Raw genomic sequence first — 20,593 nt, 5'->3', positions numbered from 1 at the left:
CACTTTGTTTTCTATGTGCAGCAGCCATATTAGATGTTGAAATTTGGTTCGAGTGACTTCTGTGAAGGAGATACTAGACCTATCTCTGACTTCAGTTGGCATTCTTCTTACTGTTTTATTTCAAACTGACTACTCAAAATCCAACACGTTTAAACTGGACACAACTTTCATCCTGATTAAAGGGACATTAGTTTTAAAGATAATGGCTACAAAAATGGTTTCACTCATCTTAAAATACTATCAGTCTCAATAAAAGGCCACTTTAGAAAACCTGAAATTCCCACATTTTTGAGGTGAAACTGCTTTTTTTTTATTTTTCTCCCATCAATTGTCATTGATTACCTTTTTTTCCTTTTTTCTGGCTCACAAGAAACCGTGATTAATGCTATACTTGAAATTTCAAAGTGACCATTAAACTGCTTCCTTTAATAATTTTTTTTCAGGTTTGGGTCCTTGACGGTTCATGAACCTTCAAGCTGTATTTTAATAAGTTATACTGAGAAAAGCCCTCTGAAATTTAGTCATTAATAGGTTCACAACTTGAAATCTTAGCTAAACTTCCCCAGGCACTTTAAATACAACACTTGAGAGAATATTTACTTTTGCCCCATCCAAACTTGAAAGTAAACTCCAGCTTTAAGTCACACTCCCCTTCATACAGCCCTAATGAGGAGAAATAGTTGTCATTTACCGGGTTGATCCAATTTCAATTAAGTACAGATTTCTTAAGGTCAAATCTGTCTAAGCTGGACGTTAGAGGCAGCCTGACGTAATGTCTCACACACCCAGACCCCTCACTTATAGAATGTGGCATCTCCTGGCAGCCTTCCCCTGGATGTGTGTCTGTCCCCACTTTTCCTTCTGATATGACGTATTCTTTTGGCTGCAAGCTAGCTCTCCGCTCTCCATCTTAGCTGCTCTTCCTTTTTATATCTCCAAGGACTTGGTCTGTGGCAAGTTTTTTCGTCTAGGGAGATTTTGCTGTGTCAGCTAAGTGACATCAGTCGCTAGAGAGCAAGCAAGATGGGAGATGGGGAGGTGGCTAAGTGGAGCCCTTCTGATCAGCAGCAACAGTTCCTGCAGAGACTAAAAGGATGAGTGGGGGATGGTTGACCAGGTGGGCAGGCTTTTACTGTAATTAATTCCACTCTCAGATGGGACGGATAGGGGGAGGTTGGAAAATGGTGGCCAACGCTTGCGTTAAGTGATCAAGTCAAAAGGAAATAAAAGTAAAGTTTCAAGACTGCTGTTCAACAGCCAGAACAAAGAAGGATGGGCTAAAATCTCGACCAAAGTGAAGCCCTGTATAAAGCTTTCCTTTATACATTCTAGAAATAGTTTTTTTTAACAAGTACAACATTAATGGAAAGTAAATAATGTCTTGGTGTTTATCCCAGTGTTGCACATTCAGAAAGCATGAAATTCCAAGTTATGACTGAATATTGCAATAATGATGGGGATTATGATTGTCCAACATTTTTATCACAATTAACCGTAAGCACTTTCTCTGAAATTTATTATCTTGTTTATTCTGATTCAAATCAATTGTGAGGCTAAATACAATTGAAAGTTCATCTGATTGACCAAACACAATATTTGCAAGATGCATTTGAATTTATGGACCCTGAAATAGTATACTACTCAAAATGGTAAGCAGTCCTTTCCCATTTTCCTGTTGCTCATTTTTGTCTTTATTGAGAATTGATGTATTGTCCAGCTCATGTAGGTGAACTGTAAGGTAATCAAATGCCAGTCAATGTTTATAATTCTTATTGCATGTTAAATAAGACATACTATATAGGTAGAGAGAACTTTTTCTTTGCTGACCTTTTTCTGACATTGCCATTGTCCATTGCTGTCATCCTATGAAAGTTAATGTACAGCTAATGTCCCATTTAGGCTATTAATGAAACACACATGACCAAATTGTCTTCAGGTCAATTAGGCCATGAGCCAAAAGCAGCACTTATTTGCTATTGGCCATTTTTCCCCCCAATCCTTAACATTTTGATTTACTGTCTTTAATTTCTGCTAAACACCAAATACAACTGAGCCTAAAGGAAATGCCAGTATTGCGCTATTGATTCATAAATCAGACTATTGGACAAAATTTATCAGCTTTCACCTCATAAGCAGGGATGTGGATGATTGATCAAGTAAACAAATTTTATTTTGGTCTCATTTGTCACCAACCGAATTTGTCAGTAAATGTAATTATTCATCTTTGATTAATGGACAGTTGTGGCTGAATGTTGTTTACAAGATGTTGGACAGTAACCCGATGCTACAGCCTCATCTGGCATTGGATATCTCAGTTGAGAAACTTTTTTAACTGCAACGTCCTTGAATGACCTTCTGTGGTCACTGAACTTTATTGGTCAATTGAAGCATGACTTAAAAGACAAGTGGACTCTCCTATGTTTTTTTTTTTTATCATAAGGGAGGAACATCCTTTCTCATTAATCTTCTAAATTTTATAGGCCAATACTTTATCACAATTTGTGTCCATCATAAGAGGTTTTCTGCATACGATACTGAATTTTTTTGCAATACTTTTTCAGTCCTTGTTCCGATATTTTAATCTAGACTTGCCTGGAATATGATGATGTTGGGGTACAATTACTGTCTGTTTTACAGAGGGAGTTTGTTTCAAGCCCATTACAAGAAATTACCTTTCACCATCTGTGAGCTTTCAAAATATCCATTTTCAAGTTTATAAATTCAGATCCACCAGGTTTTCATTGGTCTCATCTGTCAATCCCTTCACGCTCCAACTATTTTAACATCTTTGTGTTCTCTCTTCTCTGCTTAGAGCTACGCATTGCTTCAGTTTCATGTTTATTGATTGTTCATTTTTGCCTCTTAGTCAAAAAATGTGTATTGATCTGTGGAGGAAGCACCCACCATGTTTCAGTTGAGGTGTGTAATTAAAGCTCCTTCCATTTTTACGGCCATTCGTCTACACGCCTTCAGGTGCTGCAGGGAAATTGGGGTCCATTACATGATCCAGTAAAAATGTTCAGTTTCTGTCCAATGTGTATCTCACACCTTCATCTAGAATGTGAGATCAGCAGAGCTTTGTTTTCATAATTATAGGCTTCTGCACACAAACGCTAAGAAAGCTACAAGCAGTGGCTAATTATCTGCGTCGCTTTGGGTTTAATTGATCTTGTCTTCCCATTAATGCCACATTTGTTTTGATCCTAAGTCGATAAAAAAGGAATCTAACCTCTTAGCGACCAAGATCATAAAGCTTAGGAAGAGTTGTGGGGGCTTGGTGTGATGTGGAGAAGAGTAGCGAAGCTGATGCGGGCCATTTCTTTGAAATAAACAAAATTGCAATTTCATGTTTCCATAATATTATGCTGCCTGGGTAAAAGTTTTCTAAATGTAAAGAAAAAAAAATGGATAAATAATGATACAACTACACTTCTTTAGGGTAAACTATAAAGTTTCTTTTCTCATAGATTTTTGCTCCCTTATGGTGTTTGTACAGTATATAATATTTTGAAGAATTAAAAAACAAATAAAATAATTAAAAAAAAACATATTTCCAAGTTCTGAAACTGGTAACAAAATGTGACTAAATATTGACAGTCTGGAGCCCACACAAGTTCCCCACCGATTTCCCTTATGTCCACATCCAGCTATCAACTCTCATATATTACCTACACATTAAACTTGACTTTAATGTGCATCATGATGCATATCTACAAAAATATTTAGTAATTAAACAACTGCATCCAAAAGATGTCGTTCATTTGTCCAACAGGGCAGGCCGTGTTGTAAATTGTCCCGTTCTGGTCATCGACTGATGTCTTGGTGCACCCCTATTTAAGATGTCCCATTAAATGTCTACTTTATTTAATTAAAATGTTTTTTTTTTTGTTTTTTGATAAATTACTATATAAAGCACAAGGACAAAAGTTTGTTCTTGTAATTAAATCTCATTTACTAAGAGGAGCATATTAAAGTGCATTACAGCTGGCAAGTGATATGACCAACAAGTTCTAGTTCTCTTCTTTTGTTTCTGTGTCTGAAACAAAAACAAGATGATTTGCTGAAATTTCATCCAAAACATACTTATCAAATAATTAAATTCAAAATGAAAACACCTGGACTAATTTGGAGACCAGAGACATAAATATCCTCTGGGGTATTTTGTATTGAAAAAAGTCTCTAAAATGGAAGTTTTTTGTTTAGTTTATTTTTTTTCCCACTGTGCTCTTCATGCAGATATTCTCAAATATCACAGGCCGGCATTTCTACCCTCCTGTTTATTCATTTTCAATTTTCTGCAACTTCTACTGTGAGATTTACCTCCATCCCTCTTATTTCCCTCTCAGGCCCACGTTTCGTTACTTCACCTGGCATACGTGCATACTGGGCATCGTCGGTTGTGCCGTCATGATGTTCCTCATCAACGCCATCTACGCCTCAGCTAGCATTGCCTTCATGCTGCTCCTCCTCCTGCTGATTCACTACCTCAGCCCCACGTCCAGCTGGGGATACATCAGCCAGGCTCTCATTTTCCACCAGGTCTGACTAACGCATACACACACACGCGCGCGCACGCATACACACGCAGACATGCTCTCAATACTGCTTGTCATTTCTATAGCAACTAAAATCTCATCCCCTCCGCTTTACACGATCCTGTACCTCTGCCAAGCAATCGTTCTATCAGTTTTATAGATGCCCGTATACACACACACACACACACACACACGCACGCAGTCTCGCACTGACTGCTCTCCGCTGCCCCTCCCAATCGTTTTACATTTAGCAGAAGTACACACACACGTTCTCCCTCTGCTTTTTTTATTTTTCTCTACCATACACATTAAGGCTTGTCATTCCTACAGCCGGCATCTATCAAGTTTATATCAGGCTTACCAGACGGAAAAACACACAAACACACACATCTGCATCTATTCCCTCAGTAAAGCTCCCTACATTTATGGCACAAACACACGCTCTCCATCATTCAGCTCGCCGTGTCCTCTGTTGCCTGTTTTCAAGAAGAGGGGCCAATGTTGTCAGAAGGGCCTGCAGCCGAGGGGAGCCGTTGCCAATGCTGCAGGCGGGGGGTTACAGGCAGGGAGGGGAATGTTGGCTGGGTTTTCCAGCAGCTTGTCAAGAGACAGAACATTATTACAGTTACTTAAGTTATTGTGCTTTTCCTAACACGATTTTCTTTTTCTGTACTTCTCACAACTCCTCCCTCCTATGGTTTTTCTTCATCTTGACACAGTAGCCCCAACAACAAACTTTGTTCAGCCGTACAAATTCAATAGATGGATACATGTTCAATTCCTCAAAAGTCATTATCAGTCATAGATGGAGAGAAATAAATTAAATTCATGAAAGTGCAGTGACATTTTAAGGCTCATTAAATTTTTCTGGTCAGTATTTCTGGTCTTTCGCAGTGAAATCCGTCTTAATCCATTGCACAGATCCCCTTCATATTAAAAGATAGAATCAAATTCACTCCAGATAATTCAGTATAGGTGCAATATATCCAACTTTAGCAGCTTGTAAAACGGCAATCAGTTAAGTTTTTCAAGGTTTGATTGCTTCGACTCTTTCTTCCATGCACTTTAATTCTTAGCAAACTATATTTAGACTGTAGGAGAACTACCTTTAACAGGACCTCTGTTAGCGTAGCAGCCCCTTCCCTTGACCAGTTCACACCTGAGAAAAACACAACCAGAAGTCATGGATCCAGAAGTCTTTTTTATTCTTATAATTACAACAGTATAAATAGAAAGAAAAGACAGTAATGACAAGGGAGTAGAGAAAAGTGGTCAGTAAGTCCTCCGTCAGCATAAGAACAACTATTTTATTTATATTATGTTTCAAAAATATGCAACTTTTGCAAAGAGGGACGGAAACATTTTATTCTGGGATGTAAAGGAAAGTGATGGAAAAAGCACATACATCCCAACCAAACGACTATAAAAATAAGTCTTGAAAAATGTTTCTGGTAATTTAATTGTCATCCTGTTTTGGAAATCAACTGCAGTTACTGTATTCTATAAAATAAACTCCTAAAACCTGCATTTGTTATTATAGCTTCATTAGTTGGTTCTTTATCAAGAGTCATTGTGGATGGTCCAAAGAGCAGCAGGTTGGAGAGACCAGTTTAAATCAAAGGCAGCATAACCACAGAGATAGCTCAGGTTAATTGAACCACACATACATTCCCAATTGATCCTTGTTATCAAACGGCGCATTGAGCTCCGTTTGTTTTTCAAATTACTTTAAAAAGTTTTCTGTCTAAGGAAACGCAGCAGAACCTGGCTCAGAGCAAGCTGCCATCTGCCGCCACCGACTGGGGGTTTCAGGAGACGGAGCAGAATGCTCAAAAAAGAAACAGAGCAACTGATAGAAGGGTACTTTCTATGTTAATGAAAATAGTTGGAGAGGGAGAATGTTTAATTGTTGGCAGCATTCTCCCAGCCGATGCCTTCCTCCAGAAAAGGCACGACAGTCAACTAGAACATTAGGCCAGGTGCAGCTTCTGAGAGACAATATAAAGTTAACAGTCGAAATGGCAACAAATAATGAAAACTGGAGAGCAGTAGAAGAAGAAAGTGAAGAAAAGCGGTGAGTTTGTTCTTTGAGAATCTCTAAGAAGCAAAGTTTCTTTTGGGTTTTTTTTTACTGTGTGTTTATTGTGGATTTTAAACAAGCTTGAAGTAGAGTTAACATATACCTTGGAGTAACAATGGAGAACGATGATTGTATGGATCATAGGTGGTGGCAGCATCAGTAAAGAAAAACTGGTTTCCTCTTGATTAATGGAGCAAATTGGTGTGCAGACTTTAACTCTGACCTCTGATTGGGATCTCTGTGTTTGATTGTTGCTCCCACTGTAAATGGGACGTTTGTCCACAAGGAATCAGAAATCAAAACAAAACATGACAGAATCTTGTGCTGTTCATACAGAGCTGCTCACACTCCTTTTGTTTTTGATATTCTATAAAATCACGCAATCAGGCAGAGCTGTCTGTTTGACCACCTGCGAGGCTTCAGACAGGCAGACAAGACAAGACAAAGACGGACGTCTTTTTGCCACCATGTAAACAGCAGCAGCTGAGCAGTTTAATGGGTCGTATTGAATGTAGTAAAATTAGACTCCAGGCTGTGAAGCTGTTTTAAGAGAGAGTTTTTTTATATATTGATTAGAAGTATTTTTTTAGCTGCAGATGCATCGTTTGCTACAATCAAACATGCAAAACGGTAATACCATGTCAATAAAATGAACTGTTTGTTTTCTGATAGGAATTTAATCATTTATTTGAATCTTTTAATTTATTTCTAATATTGTATGAAAAAAGGTTAATGGGTTAAATTAAAATTCTTCTGAATGTGCCAATATATTTTTTTCTAGATTAATTGCCAGAATAATTGATAGAGTAATTACTAAAATAATTGTTAGTTGCAGCCCAAGTTTAATTTTCGTAGTTTTTTTTTTACTAATTAGAAAAGTATCTAATATTTGAGCTTCCAACCAGTCAACCAAGCTAAAAATGATTGTTTTTATCACTGGACGACTTTTGATTTAGTACATCTCTGTTAAAAAAAAAATTCCAAAGGAAACTTTGGATTCAAACCTTCATTTCAATGCTATTCCCACCATTCGGGAGGAAAGGTCATCAGGTCAGTAAAGTGGAATAACTTTATTAGGAAGAAATCTCAAACCAAACCAAATTCAGGATGGGCTGCCACTTATATCAACAGGCAATAAATTATTGATCATAAGTGGAAACTGTGAAGTTCACAGAGCACTACTTCATATCTTGGCACTGCTGGACCAGAACCTCGGTATTAAAAGACACCAGTTTTCTGGTCAGTGTTGGTCTCAATCCGTAGACGGTAACAAATAGCAGTTATTAGCTGTTTTAAGGCATGTTGAGATAAGCTACATTATGTGGCATCCATTTCGCATTTGAGCACACAACGTAAATATGGCTCCTGTATTGGGTCTAATGTGCTTTTTAGGTAATTAATCATTTCTATGAACTTTAAATGTACGTCTCAACATCTTATATTCATTTTACAAATGGGCCTTCTCATTTCACCGCCCCCACTTCTCATCATTCAGTGGAAGTGGGTTCTAAACCCGCCTCTAGCAAGAAGCCCACTTTGATAAAAATAATACAAATGATAGGCTGAGCTAAAGACCCCATCTGTGCACGTATACTGTGCCACATGCATACAGTTGCACCCTCCAGCAGTAGCCGGTGTATGGGAGTGCCAGCGGTGTGACATTGAGACGGGGATGAAAAGCACATTAGTACATAACAACAAAGAAAGGCAGCTAGATAGTAGGCGGTCGACAGCTGTTTTTAGGAGGGAATAAAAAGACAAAACGGAGGCAAGAAGTGCTGATTGTATCACAGGGAGAGAAGGTGGGAGCAGAATATAAGCAGGGGATGAATGATTGAAAAACTAAGTGATGGATGAGATAGAAGCAGCAGTGAAATGATGATACTCTGATGGATGAGAAGACAGGGAAACAGAGATAAAGGGAGACAGATGATTAGCTGAGTGGAGGCAGTCAGACTTTGCTTCTGGGACCTTGTCTTTTTGTCTTTTACAGTTGGGGCGATTATGATGGTAATAATGGTGTTTGTATCTTGGTTTTTGATTGATAGTCACGCGGACACACATTAACTTGCAGTTTCGGGAGATTGAGCTGAACTTGCATTGCTTAGACATTATCGGAATGATTTCTTGTCTGTTTTTTCAGGCTGAATCCTAAATCGAAGCTCCAGCTCAAAAACACTTCTTTTTTTTAAAAAAAAAGCAAAATTCCAGCACCAACACAAGCCAATAAAACATACTCTGAATGTGTTTCCATAATAAAATCATTTTCAAGTGTTTTTTCCCTTTCACGTGGTGTACTTCCTGTGTAGAGGTTTCCTCCGGCCAAAAAAGTGCGAGCTCTTTATTTGGCAGGAAGGACTTGAGGCTGTCTCCCCGTCCCACTCATCTAAAATGCGAGATAACTGGATGACTCATCCCAAGTTGTCCTTCTTCTGAGAAATCAAACTCTCCACCACTTTCCAGTAACTTCAGGTTTTATTAGCAGCATTCAAAAGGGTCAGAAGTCCCCAGTAGGATCAAATTCTCAATCAACTGGACTTTTCTCCCAGAGTCACACTTTTATGATGCAGCTTCAAATAAAGCAACGGGCTTCATTTTAGATTTTAGTTTTAGTATTGAATCCCACATATATGGATATAGTTCATTGATTCTCCTCCAACATTAACCATCCTGATCAGAGTTCATATAGTTTGAAAAAGTAGAGTATTTGGCCATTTTCCATGTCTGGATTAGTCTGAACTTTTTCACATCTGTAATTTTCTAAAGACTAAAAGCCTAATGATAAAGTGATGTATAGTAAAGTTTTATATTTCAGGTTTTTTGTTGTTTTTTCAGAAATTTATACTTGCATGACATTCTGTCGTAGATTTATCACATCACAAATTTCAACATAAAATCCACTACCGTTTGTTGAAATAGCCAAGCACACGTCATACAATGACCATATGCCATATGCTTATTAACTCCTTGATTGAAACCACTTAACTTTTTTAAGCATTTAGGATTATGCCGGTTGAGATAAAATCATATTCTAACCCATTTTTTCCTGCTGCAGGTACGCAAATACCTCCTGATGCTGGATGTCAGGAAAGACCACATCAAGTTCTGGAGACCTCAGATCCTCCTCATGGTTTCCAACCCTCGCAGCAGCGTGGGCCTCATCACTTTTATCAATGACATCAAGAAGAGCGGCCTCTACGTCCTGGGACATGTCCAGCTAGGAGACCTCAGTAAGTAAATGTCCCAGCTACTTCTACTTTCAGCTCTGAGAAAAGCAGACTTAAACAAAATAAAGACTATTTACATATTATGTAAAATTCACATTTTGTATGTCTTTGTACTTCCATGGGTTACTACTGCTTCTCAAACAAACCCAGGTGCTTAAAAAAACACCCAGCTGGTTTTTGGCAGTTAGTTGATGTTTTTTGGTGTCCGTTTCAAAAACCTCTGGAATGTAACATCACAAATGAGCAGACACTGCTCCTCACTTAGCAACCCCACCGAAGAAGAGCCCGTCACCTAGCAAACCAAGTGGAGCTCCTGCAAGTTTGATCAGCTGATTTTACTGCTGTACTGTATGTGCTGTACAATGGCTGCTGGAAAAGACAACTGTTTTGTTGTTGACTTATCATTCACAAACCACTTGCTGCATTCTTGTTGGTTGTGTAGGAAGCTCTACTAATGCTTTTCAAAGATGTGCAGATGTATAATTGCCCATCTGTTTGCAACCACTTTATGCGCGAGTGTAAATGTTGACATGGGGGGGAGTGGCCAGCAACAGCTTATTTGGATTTAAAGTGACAATAGATCCTAAAATGGCTCATTCTGACATGAGGCAAAACTGAGACTGAAATCTCATCATCTAAAAATGAATTTATGCAGAAAATGTAATGAACATGTTTTACATAGCACATAGACGGATTCTGCCCTGTTCAAGGAAGTATAAGTATATAGGTCACCTTTAAGCTTTGTGTGGCATGTCTGAATAAAAGGATTGCAGAGTTTCACACCTTTCATCACACACCGTTGAATGGAATACTTGCTGCTTCTTCATGACATTGACTGACCCTCTACTGTCTTATTGTGAGACCTGTATATACTGGAAAACCACTGGAGAATCGGCTTTCTCCCACATGACGGCAGTGTTCTGAATTATTTCAAGTAGCAGGGTCATTGTTGGACCTTTTCTTTGTCTTTGGAGAACATGTAAGGGGTTTGTGGGTAGAGCAGAGGGGAAGAAGGAAGCCGCTCTGAATGAAATCTTCTCAATCTGAATTCTCTCAAGTGTTGGACAGCGGGAAAAAAAATGTTTATTTGCCACAAAAGAGCCCTTGTCCGGTTCTGATGAACCACTCAGTCTTCATACAAAGAATCCATTCATTTAGGCACTAACAGGAGAGAAGAATTTCTTGTTTCGACATTCTCAGCAGAGGAGAAGAAGGAAGCTGCTCTTAATGAAATCTTCTCAATCTGAATTCTCTTAAGTATTGGTTAGCGGGAAAAAATGTTCAAAATGTTAATTTGCCACAAAAGAGCCCTTGTCTGGTTCTGATGAACCACTTCTGATGAATCCATTCATTTAGGCAATAACAGGAAAGAGGAATTTCTTGTTCCGACATCCTCATTACACTCCTGGAAAATTTTACAATCTGTTTATTCAGTTTGTCTAGCAGCTATTTGGTGTAAACCTGGTACTTACCTATAATTTGCAACAATCACATTAAGAGCCCCAAAGAAACTGGCTTTGAAATTTTCCCAAGCACCTACACTTGCTTTTTTGGGAGTGATGGATTACCCACCTCCCTGTTGTGTCTCTCTGCATCTTTGCTCTGTCCAACATTCTGTCTGCGCTGTCATCTGGAGTTGGATCTTTGTCTCTCTCTCTTCCCTCCCCTCCCACCTTTCAGCATCTTGTCTCACATCTTCGTCTCCCTCTGCCTCATATTTTATGTCAGCTATGGAGTTTTTCACTTCGTATCCCGGTACCTTCAGGTTTATTTGGTTAGTACACACTAGAAATCTATATTTTATTCAGATCTGGAAGCATTTTGTCTAATAAATCTAATAAATAAACATGTATGCATGTAAGATTAACTGGTCATCCTTCTGTAAAAATATCTAGCTGCAAACTAAGCTAGATATGCAAATGGAAGGCAATCAATTACTAATGTGAAGTGGAAAAAGCACTGCAAATGCACATTCTTGCAAAAAAAAAAAAAAGAGACTACGTAACATCAACATTTAAAACTACCGTATTTATCGTATAAGGCGCACTTAAAAACCTTCAATTTCCTCAAAAGCCGACAGTGCGCCTTATAATTAGGTGCGCCTTATAAATGGACTAATATTGAGCCAAAACAGGTCTAGCAACTACGGTAAGCAGCCGCCGAATTCATTTTCCCCGTAGAAGAAGCGTTGGGATAGTTGTCAGAACGCTGGTTTGTTAATAAAGTTTGACTGACCTATCTACCTACCGACCTGATAATCAGGTCGTCTGCAGGTCATTTAGCACCACGTTCTCCACGAACATGCTGTGCACGAATGGAGAAGGGTGACCATCATCCGGCCACACCCTGGCCCAGTTGCGGAAAGCTCTCCTCGCCGACCCGAGTCGGGCTGTTTTGTTGACATTCTTTATGTCAACAAAGTGACTTTAGATATTCATCCGGGGTGCTTGGACTAGGGTTACCAAGGGACCAGCCCCTATACATTTAAAGCCTGGGGCAGGGGGTCGGGGGAAGAGAGACAGAAACTGCGACAACAGCTTGTCGGTTGGTTTGTGTTACCCAGAAAGCAGTTGGACACAATATCGCAACAATAACACCACAAGTGAAACAATGACTGGGGCAGCCTACTGTATAAAGTACTCGCCTTATAGTGTGTAAAATACAGTACTTCTGAAGGTCATCTACTGTATGAGCCTTTTATGTTTGTGTTGTGATTACAGTTGAAGCTGCATGCAGTATTTCTCTTCTCCCTTCTGATTGGCAGTCAGTTGTGGTGGTGAAAAGGGAAGAGGGGCTTGGAAAGTTTCAGGAAATCCCCACATTTGCAGCAATGTTCCTGTTCTGTGAAAATATTGGCAGAAATGGCAACCCTAGAAGCATTTAGATGTTGCAAGGGACACTCCAAAAATATGCAGAGCGCGTTGCTAAAGTATCTATTCTCCCTGTTTTGAGGTGGCATTGATGTACTTTAACAAAACTACAAAGTTTTTAACATAAGATAGGAAATGGTCCATTAATTAGGAATTTGCTATAATGAAGCCCCCTGATAGGGAAACCCTAAAAGACTAATCATCCTGAACTAACCTGTTAACAGTGTCTTTAGAAAGACAAAAACAAAAGTTTTTTAAGTGATTTATAACCATCTCCTATTTAATAGGGTTTGGCCTGAAGTCAGGATTTCAAGTAACTAAAAGCATCTATTAAACTGTAATGAAGCTTGTTATAAATGCTGTTGGAAGTTTTGGACCTAATATGTTTAAAAAATATATATGTCTGAGATAAAACATTAATCTTTAGTTAATGTGTTGTTGGAATAATTTTTTTTTAGGTCAGGTACTTGAGTTCACAAGGTTTTTTATCATTCCCATTAGGTCTAGAATTAGCAAAGAAAATTTGGGCCAATATGGATATCCAGTATTGATATTGCTATTTTGGCTGATAACTGATATTTACTAATACTAATTACATATATATTTCACTTCACTTCTGCTCCACTTTTCTCCTTCAGTTAAACTCCCCACAGTCCTGTGCTGCATCACTACCACTGCCACATGACCAAACTTTCTCCCTTCTGTCACAAGAAACAAACATCAACAAGGTGGAAATAAATAAATATGTTATTATTGGCCCAGTTTCATTTATTTGACTTACACAGATGTGGTAACCCTAACATCAGCCGGTACCAATGTTGGTGTCAATATATCAAGCAAAATGTGTAACTCATTTAAGTTGTTTTACATTTAAGTTACTGAAACTTACACAAACCTTGTCCTTTCCTCTCCTCATTATCGTACCTGATTCTCACATGTCCGTTTTTTTGTGTGTTTTTCTCTCGTTCAGGTACTTTACCGGCTGACCCCTTGCAGGCCCAGTATGACTCCTGGCTGTCCCTGGTAGACCATCTGAACATCAAAGCTTTTGTCAACCTGACTCTGGCAGATTCTGTCCGTCATGGCGTCCAGCATCTACTCTTCATCTCAGGACTTGGTCAGTACTGCTGCCAGTGTCGCCGTGTGTAGCTGCAGCTGCACACCATGTTTGTGTCGTGTGAGAGTTTAAAGTTGTTGACTGACTTAGTTTCACATTCTGCCATGATGAATAATTATGATGTCCTTTTCTAGTCGGTTTGATTGTTTAGTTTCTCCTTGTTGCTCCTGTTCTTGCAGGTGGGATGCGCCCTAACACCTTGGTCCTCGGTTTCTATGACGACTGCCTTCCAAAAGATAAGCTGATTGAATCGTCGGTGTCTTCCACCGAGTCCACAGATCCCTTCAGTCCTTCTCAGGACCTCGAGCAGCCCCCTCTGCACCGCTTTGCCTCCCTGCGGGGGTCCAGTGACAGGCAAGATTATGGTGAATTTGGGGATGGGAAGGTTTTAGGCGCCCAGGAGTACGTCTCTGTTATTTCTGATGCCGTGAAGATGCTCAAGAATGTGGTTCTTGCTCGATATTTCAATGACTTTGATAAAGCTCGGATCCTTACGCCTCCCTCCATCCTGTCGAAAGGAGATGTGTTTGTTGATGTTTGGCCAGTAAACCTCCTGCGCCCGGACAGCTGCAGCTACGTCGACACCTGCTCCCTGTTCCTGCTGCAGCTAGCATGCATCCTCAACATGGTGAAAGCCTGGCGCAAAGCTACTCTGCGACTCTTTCTGTGCGTGGAGGAGGGGCGAAGCGTCAAGGGCCCGGAGGCCAAGCTCGGCCAGCTCCTTAAAGATTTGAGAATCAAAGCTCAGGTGGAAACCGTACCCTGGGACCAGGTGGTGGCGCTACACTGGCAGCGGCAAAGTGGATTCAACAAGAACCTGACGTCCAAGTCTCCAGACTCGACCGCTGAGGAGATGGAGGCCAGAGCCATCGAGGAGGAGAGCGAAGAAGATTACGCCAACAGCTTCCCGAGCAACGCCACGCGCGTCTCCGATGACTACCTCGCGGCTGTCAACAAGCTGATCCTGGATCAGGCCATGCCACCCCCTGCCGTGCGTTTCCTGTATCTGCCCCGCCCCCCAGCCGACACGCGGCGGTATGCCACATACTTACACCAGCTGGACCTGCTTACTCAGGATTTAGGACCCACTCTGCTCATCCATGGGGTCACGCCTGTCATCACCACTGACCTGTGAGCTCTCCTCTTCCTGACGCGTTCAGTGAAGGGTGCCTTACACTCTGACAGCGAGCGAAGTCTGCAGTCTCCCCATTAAAGGTGTGGACCACAGCTCAGCGTTGACCTCTCCATTATCACTGCTAGCTCACTGACATCACCTTCTCTGCCTTTATGATGCTCTTATTTTTTTAACTATTCCCTTTTTATATGTCTTCTAACTTCTAAATAACTTTGCACACTCATCAAGTACCAGAAGGAACCTCTGGGGAAACCTCACTGTAGTTTTAAGCTCAGCCTGGAGTCTGATTTCATTGCTCCAAATGACCATTCCACATGTTCTTGGGCCAAAAGTGCCTTTTTTTTTACCTGGGAAACGGAAGTTACACAATGTTAATGCTTAAAGCAGTCATTTCCTTTTTCTTTTCCAGGTAATAATACGGGCGGTGCTTCTACAATGTGCTCTTTTTTTTAAATTCCCAAATGATAATATGTGGAATCTCAGGACATTATTCCTTTTATCCAAATGCACTTTTGTCCTCCCCTGCTTTAGCCAAACTGCACAGTGTGCAACTCCTCAGAAGAAAACTTGACATTGTTTCAGCTCCACTAACTGTTCCAACTATCACAGAGATTCTCTCCATTTGTTTTTATTATCTCCTACAATCTTGTCACTTTCGGTTTACTCTCGGCGGCCATGTTGGTTGACCGGCCTTGTGCTAAATTGCCCGTATGAATTTAAATATCTGCTCATGTCTGCAGTCACACTCATTACCTAAAGTGCTTGTAACATTAAAAAAGAGTTTATGCAAATTCTGCTCAACTGTGTGGACAAAGGAGGATTTATTTGAATGTATGTAAGGGCAGAGCTGTGGAGCCACATGCCGCCTCACTGTCAGCTTGCATATGTGAACAACTCGGCGTACTCTGACAATAATGCTTCCTTTGTTATGCACTCTGTAGCATCTGTAACAACAATCTCAATGGTTTGATAAACTTTCCCTTTTGAATCATAAATCAGACCAGCTCCCCAAGGACTTCAGCACATTTGAAGCCAAACGTTTTTGCTGAAAAGAAAACCTGGTGCTCTGATTTCACTCTTAACCTGACATACCTTTGCTTTTTTTTAACTCATTCCAAAATGTGCTTCCTTGTGATTTTTTTTTACATCTATTGTTTTTCTACTGATATGTTTGTGCTTGGACACTACACTCCTCTTTAAACCACTGGCACAGTAAATACTTTGTCTGGGATTTTTGTTCTCCATGTTAAAGGAGAACAATAAATTCAGTTGGACACACTTTCCTGAAGGAATTAGTGTTTGTATTACTCTTGAATTATGGCCAAACTGTCCAAGATGTTGATCATGTTGAAGCAAAAAATAAATAAATAAACATCTTTGTCCTTTTTCCACTTGCACAGTTGATTCTTACAACCAATAGCAAACCCAGCAACCAGTCAGAGCGCGTTGACAGCCTTAAACCAGTTTACGCCACTCTGTACAGGGAACTGGGAGTTTTTGTGCCTTTGCTCACTTGTTTGTTCGAGGTAAACTTGAGAAATAAGCCCTGAGATTGCTCAGCAGCTCAGACAGAGAGATACAAGATGGTGCCAGCCAGCCAAATTACCTTGTCCTACAGTCTACCTCAGTGCCAAGCAGACAGAAATGGATTCCATCTCTGTTCTGAGGTGAACAACGAGATTGGAGAAATAAACCCAAATAACCACTGGTATCTATAGGAGGAGAAAGCCTGACATTTATCAGGGAGTGAAAGACCCCAGACCCCAGGGGAACTAGCCGTGTAGGTTTGTGCTTAGGGAATTTAACGTAGACTTTCATGGCAAGCTGTTTTTTTGGGGGGTTTTTTTTTGCTTTGTAGGAAACATTTGTGCAATACAAATCAAGCAAAGAACATTCAATGATAATCAGAATAAATGTTGCAACTGCATCCATCCTAGACTGATCAGACCAGGACAGGACATTGGTCTTTAGAATAAAGAAACAAACACTGCTGAATTTAAGGATGTGTCTCCTTTGCAACAATTTATCAAACAAAATAGTCAGAAATCATGAAAACACAATTTTCCATGATTTCTGTCTTATTCGATTGCAAACCACAAATAACTTCAAACAAATTGAGTAGAGTCAACTTTAAAAATGTCAACAAATAGAGACAGATGAGCTTTATTGTCTGTCAAATAACTGAATATCTAAATGTAGCCTTACAAGCCTTACATTTGAAATTGGATAACTTTAACGATAAATCACAAATTAAATATTTTTAGACTTGAGTCTGATCTTGCATCATAATTTAAGACACATGGTACAACAAGTATGTTATTTAAGATGAAACCATTGATGAATATTTCTCAAATTAACTAACTTTAACTTAATCTCTGCATGCATTTTATTTTACATTAAAGTGTCAGATCACAACATACCATGCATTTAGGTTGCAGAAGTATAATGCGATCCAAATGCATGAGCGCCAGGCGGTGTAAAATAATGCCAAAGTCTTTTTTTTTTTTTTTTTTTTTTTTAAGCACCAAACAATTACATGTATTGCAGTATGCAATTCATGGATCAATAATTTCAGTTTAAATGAACAACACATTTCACAAACTCAAAAAAATAATTGAATATATTTTAAAGCATCAAATGTTTACAATTTGTGGCTTAAAAATATAAATTTTAAGCAGTTATTTGCAAACTATTGAAAAAATTATCATTTAATAAGCGACACAACACCACACACTGACAGTAGCTAGCTTAACATAAAAAATGAAAATCAGCCACCATAAGAAGTCAAGAGCTTTTATATGGAGGATCTTTTTTTTTGTTTTTGTTAGTGTGATTTAAAATTTAAACAGGTCAGAAAAATAAAGGTAGATTAGTTGTCAGGCAGGAAAGTGGTCTTTATATATAAAAATAATCAGTCATATCATACAGCCACACCATCACTGGAGTGGCCGATGAAGCCAATTATCACAACAAAGACTCTCAGTGCGAGGATGCAGAGAAGCATAATAAGGAGCTTCCTCAGTTTCTAAATGACACTTTTGTCTCTTCGGTTATTTACATGACGCGCCACCTTTAGTGTTGGAAAATGTCAAAATCCTCCATGGCTCCCCAATTTATTACAGCTGAACGAGAAGAGAAAGTGCTGAGGAACAAACGTTGACTTGGTAATGATTAGAAGAGGATGTTGTTTCTTTCAAGGTGTAAAGGAGAAAGGCAGTTTGGAGGGTAAATAAGATCTGTGAGGGAAGGAGAGAAGGAAAAAAGAGATTTTATTCTAGGTTTTCAAGACATACTCACTTCCTTGAGCTACATGGAAGGTCTGTCAAGGCTGTAGTTCATTTCATTTCCAGTTCTCAGGGGCACATGAGGATGTCGCATTGCTCCCGATTGCAAGGATACAAGAAAAGGGACAAACATTCATGTTGCAACACACAGCCTCTTACCTGAGAGCTGCCTTGGAAAACTCCTGCTTTAGACTCCAAACAAGGTGGAAGAATAAGACGAGTGAAATGAAAAACAAATACTGAAGTATCTTAAGAAATTTTCCTTAAAAATTAAAGCCATTTTAATAACATATATTTATGTTTACTGATCTGTAAATATCTTTGATTTCTTCTTGTTTTCTCTATATACATTAAAGTTCAGCAATGCTGAAGCTCAACTGTTTGAGCCTTTGGCGTTTTCAAGTAACAACAGACTGTAGAGTGAATAAATGCACCTCATCAAACAGGAAACGGGCAAAGTACTGCTCCAGTCATTTGTAAACATGTAAGAAACAGTCATGATCAGGAATTAATGACACTTAGCTAAATGCTAAATTTGGTTTGTCTAGTTTGTGAACTTAATTCTTAAAACCTCGCTGCTGCCTGGGAGCCAATCAGGTGAAGCGTTTTAAAAGCAACTAAAGTAATAATCTGAAGTAAGACCGGATGTGGTAGTAAACCTGCTCCTTTTTAAGGCAGAGATTCTCTGGCTTCTGCACCAAATATGGAAAATGTTTAAATTTACAGTTTCCTTCCCCCAATCTGTGATCTGAAAGATAAAAATTCTGAATTTCAGATTTCTTTTGTACTGATTTACATTTATTTGTCTTATCAACTCATGATAGATAAATGTCCACACATTCACATGTCAAAAAGGGTCATTACACTGTTGGACCTGGTTTCACGCTGGACCTGAGGTTCTGGTTTAAATGACGAGTATAGAATTAAAACTCCTGGTCAAAGGTTGACCACATGTCAAGCAATTGGTGAAAAACATGGGCAATTATAAAAAAGAGTTTTTGTTGCAGCAGTGCTAATAAAGGCTTTGATTATTTGAATAGGATGAAAGCATTTTCCAATTTTTGTTAAAAAATATAAAGATGATTTCTCATGTAAATTTTCTTAACTTTTGGGACATTTCTTTGTCATTTTCTATCTTCTAATTGGAATGAAAACAATTTTTATTTTAAATTTGACGGGGGGGATAGTGAGTTCTTAAAAAACTAATGGGAAAGCATCGATCAGCTTTGATCCAAATTTCTGGACAGTGATTCCCTTTCAAGCTCACTGGGAGGAATATAATTAAATATCCTACAGGCTGGTCATTATTAAAAGATGAAAATAGGATTTTTGCAGCTGGTTGCCTATAGATCTTATTAAAGAGATGTATATTCAGACCAATGTCTGTTGACCAGAAGTATTTGAGATTTAATATAATTTCTTAACATAATGTTCACATCTTTTGTAAAACTCCATCCGGTTCTGGTGCAAACGGATAGAAAATCACACCTAATAAATCTCCCCCTGTGGTAGATCTACAGGTAAAAATCTACAGAAAAATGTTTCAGTTGTGTATCATTTATTGCATGCCTGTATTGGGAAGGGAAGATGTTTACCTTCTCTTTAGCATCAACCTTTCCCAAAAATTCTCTTGGAAGATTTTGGCCGTCTTTCCCAGCTCCACCAGTTGCAGCTTTCAGCAAGAAAATCTTGACAGACAAACATTTGGGGGCAACAAAGCAGCACAACTTCTATTTGTGGTGTGGTGAAGGAAAGGCTCCCTCAGTCAGAGCTGAGAGCTGAAAGGAGCTGCAGTTTGTCTGACATGAAGGGAAACCATTTGCACGAGATTCTTTTTCGAGGTTTACGTGACACCTTTCAGGATGTGCTCTTAAAGAGCCGAAATATAATGGCACACAATTGCTGAGCCTTTCCTGGGAAACAAGTGGCGCGACTCAGTTGGGCTAAAGTGCACAACAGATGTATGACGGCAGCGAGGAATGCTTTGACTGCCACTTTAATGGTGGAGTTTAGGAATTTTAGAACTCTTAAAAAGTGACTGTTTGGTCGTGAACTCCAACTTTCTGCACATTTGAATGCAAAAATGATTCACGGTAAGAGCCAGCGGTCTGTTTGACCTCAAACTACTTTAACTTGAAATGGAATCGGGGCGTAACTCTGCCCAAATCCCACTTGACATCCCCACCTTCATCCCTCTCCCCATAATCCATCTGATGACTTTGGTAATCTGCATGTCATGTACAATTAGGAAGACGCGGAAAGGCAGAGAGGGAGATGAGATTTTCAAACGCTGAAGTAATCAGAACGCGGGCGATGTGCATGGCTGTGCTCGCCGATGGCGGGCC

The 20,593-nt window shown here is 39.4% G+C and overlaps 1 protein-coding gene across 1 annotated transcript in view; it reads left to right on the top strand.

Moving 5' to 3' along the window:
• The window catches only part of LOC103474907 (solute carrier family 12 member 9), a 63,394-nt gene extending 47,043 nt beyond the window's left edge, over positions 1–16,351 (top strand). Inside the window, exons 10-13 of the mRNA XM_008426179.3 lie at positions 4,347–4,539; positions 9,671–9,845; positions 13,683–13,829; positions 14,009–16,351. Of these exons, the coding sequence (XP_008424401.2) occupies positions 4,347–4,539; positions 9,671–9,845; positions 13,683–13,829; positions 14,009–14,964 (1,471 nt within the window). The 3' untranslated portion in view covers positions 14,965–16,351. The remainder of the gene's footprint in view (positions 1–4,346; positions 4,540–9,670; positions 9,846–13,682; positions 13,830–14,008) is intronic.
• Positions 16,352–20,593: the final 4,242 nt, after the last annotated feature.

The sequence above is a fragment of the Poecilia reticulata genome, chromosome 13 (assembly GCF_904066995.2).
Source record: "Poecilia reticulata chromosome 13, P_reticulata-male-v2, whole genome shotgun sequence".
NCBI lineage: Eukaryota > Metazoa > Chordata > Actinopteri > Cyprinodontiformes > Poeciliidae > Poecilia > Poecilia reticulata.
This window is presented reverse-complemented; position numbering and strand designations above follow the sequence as displayed.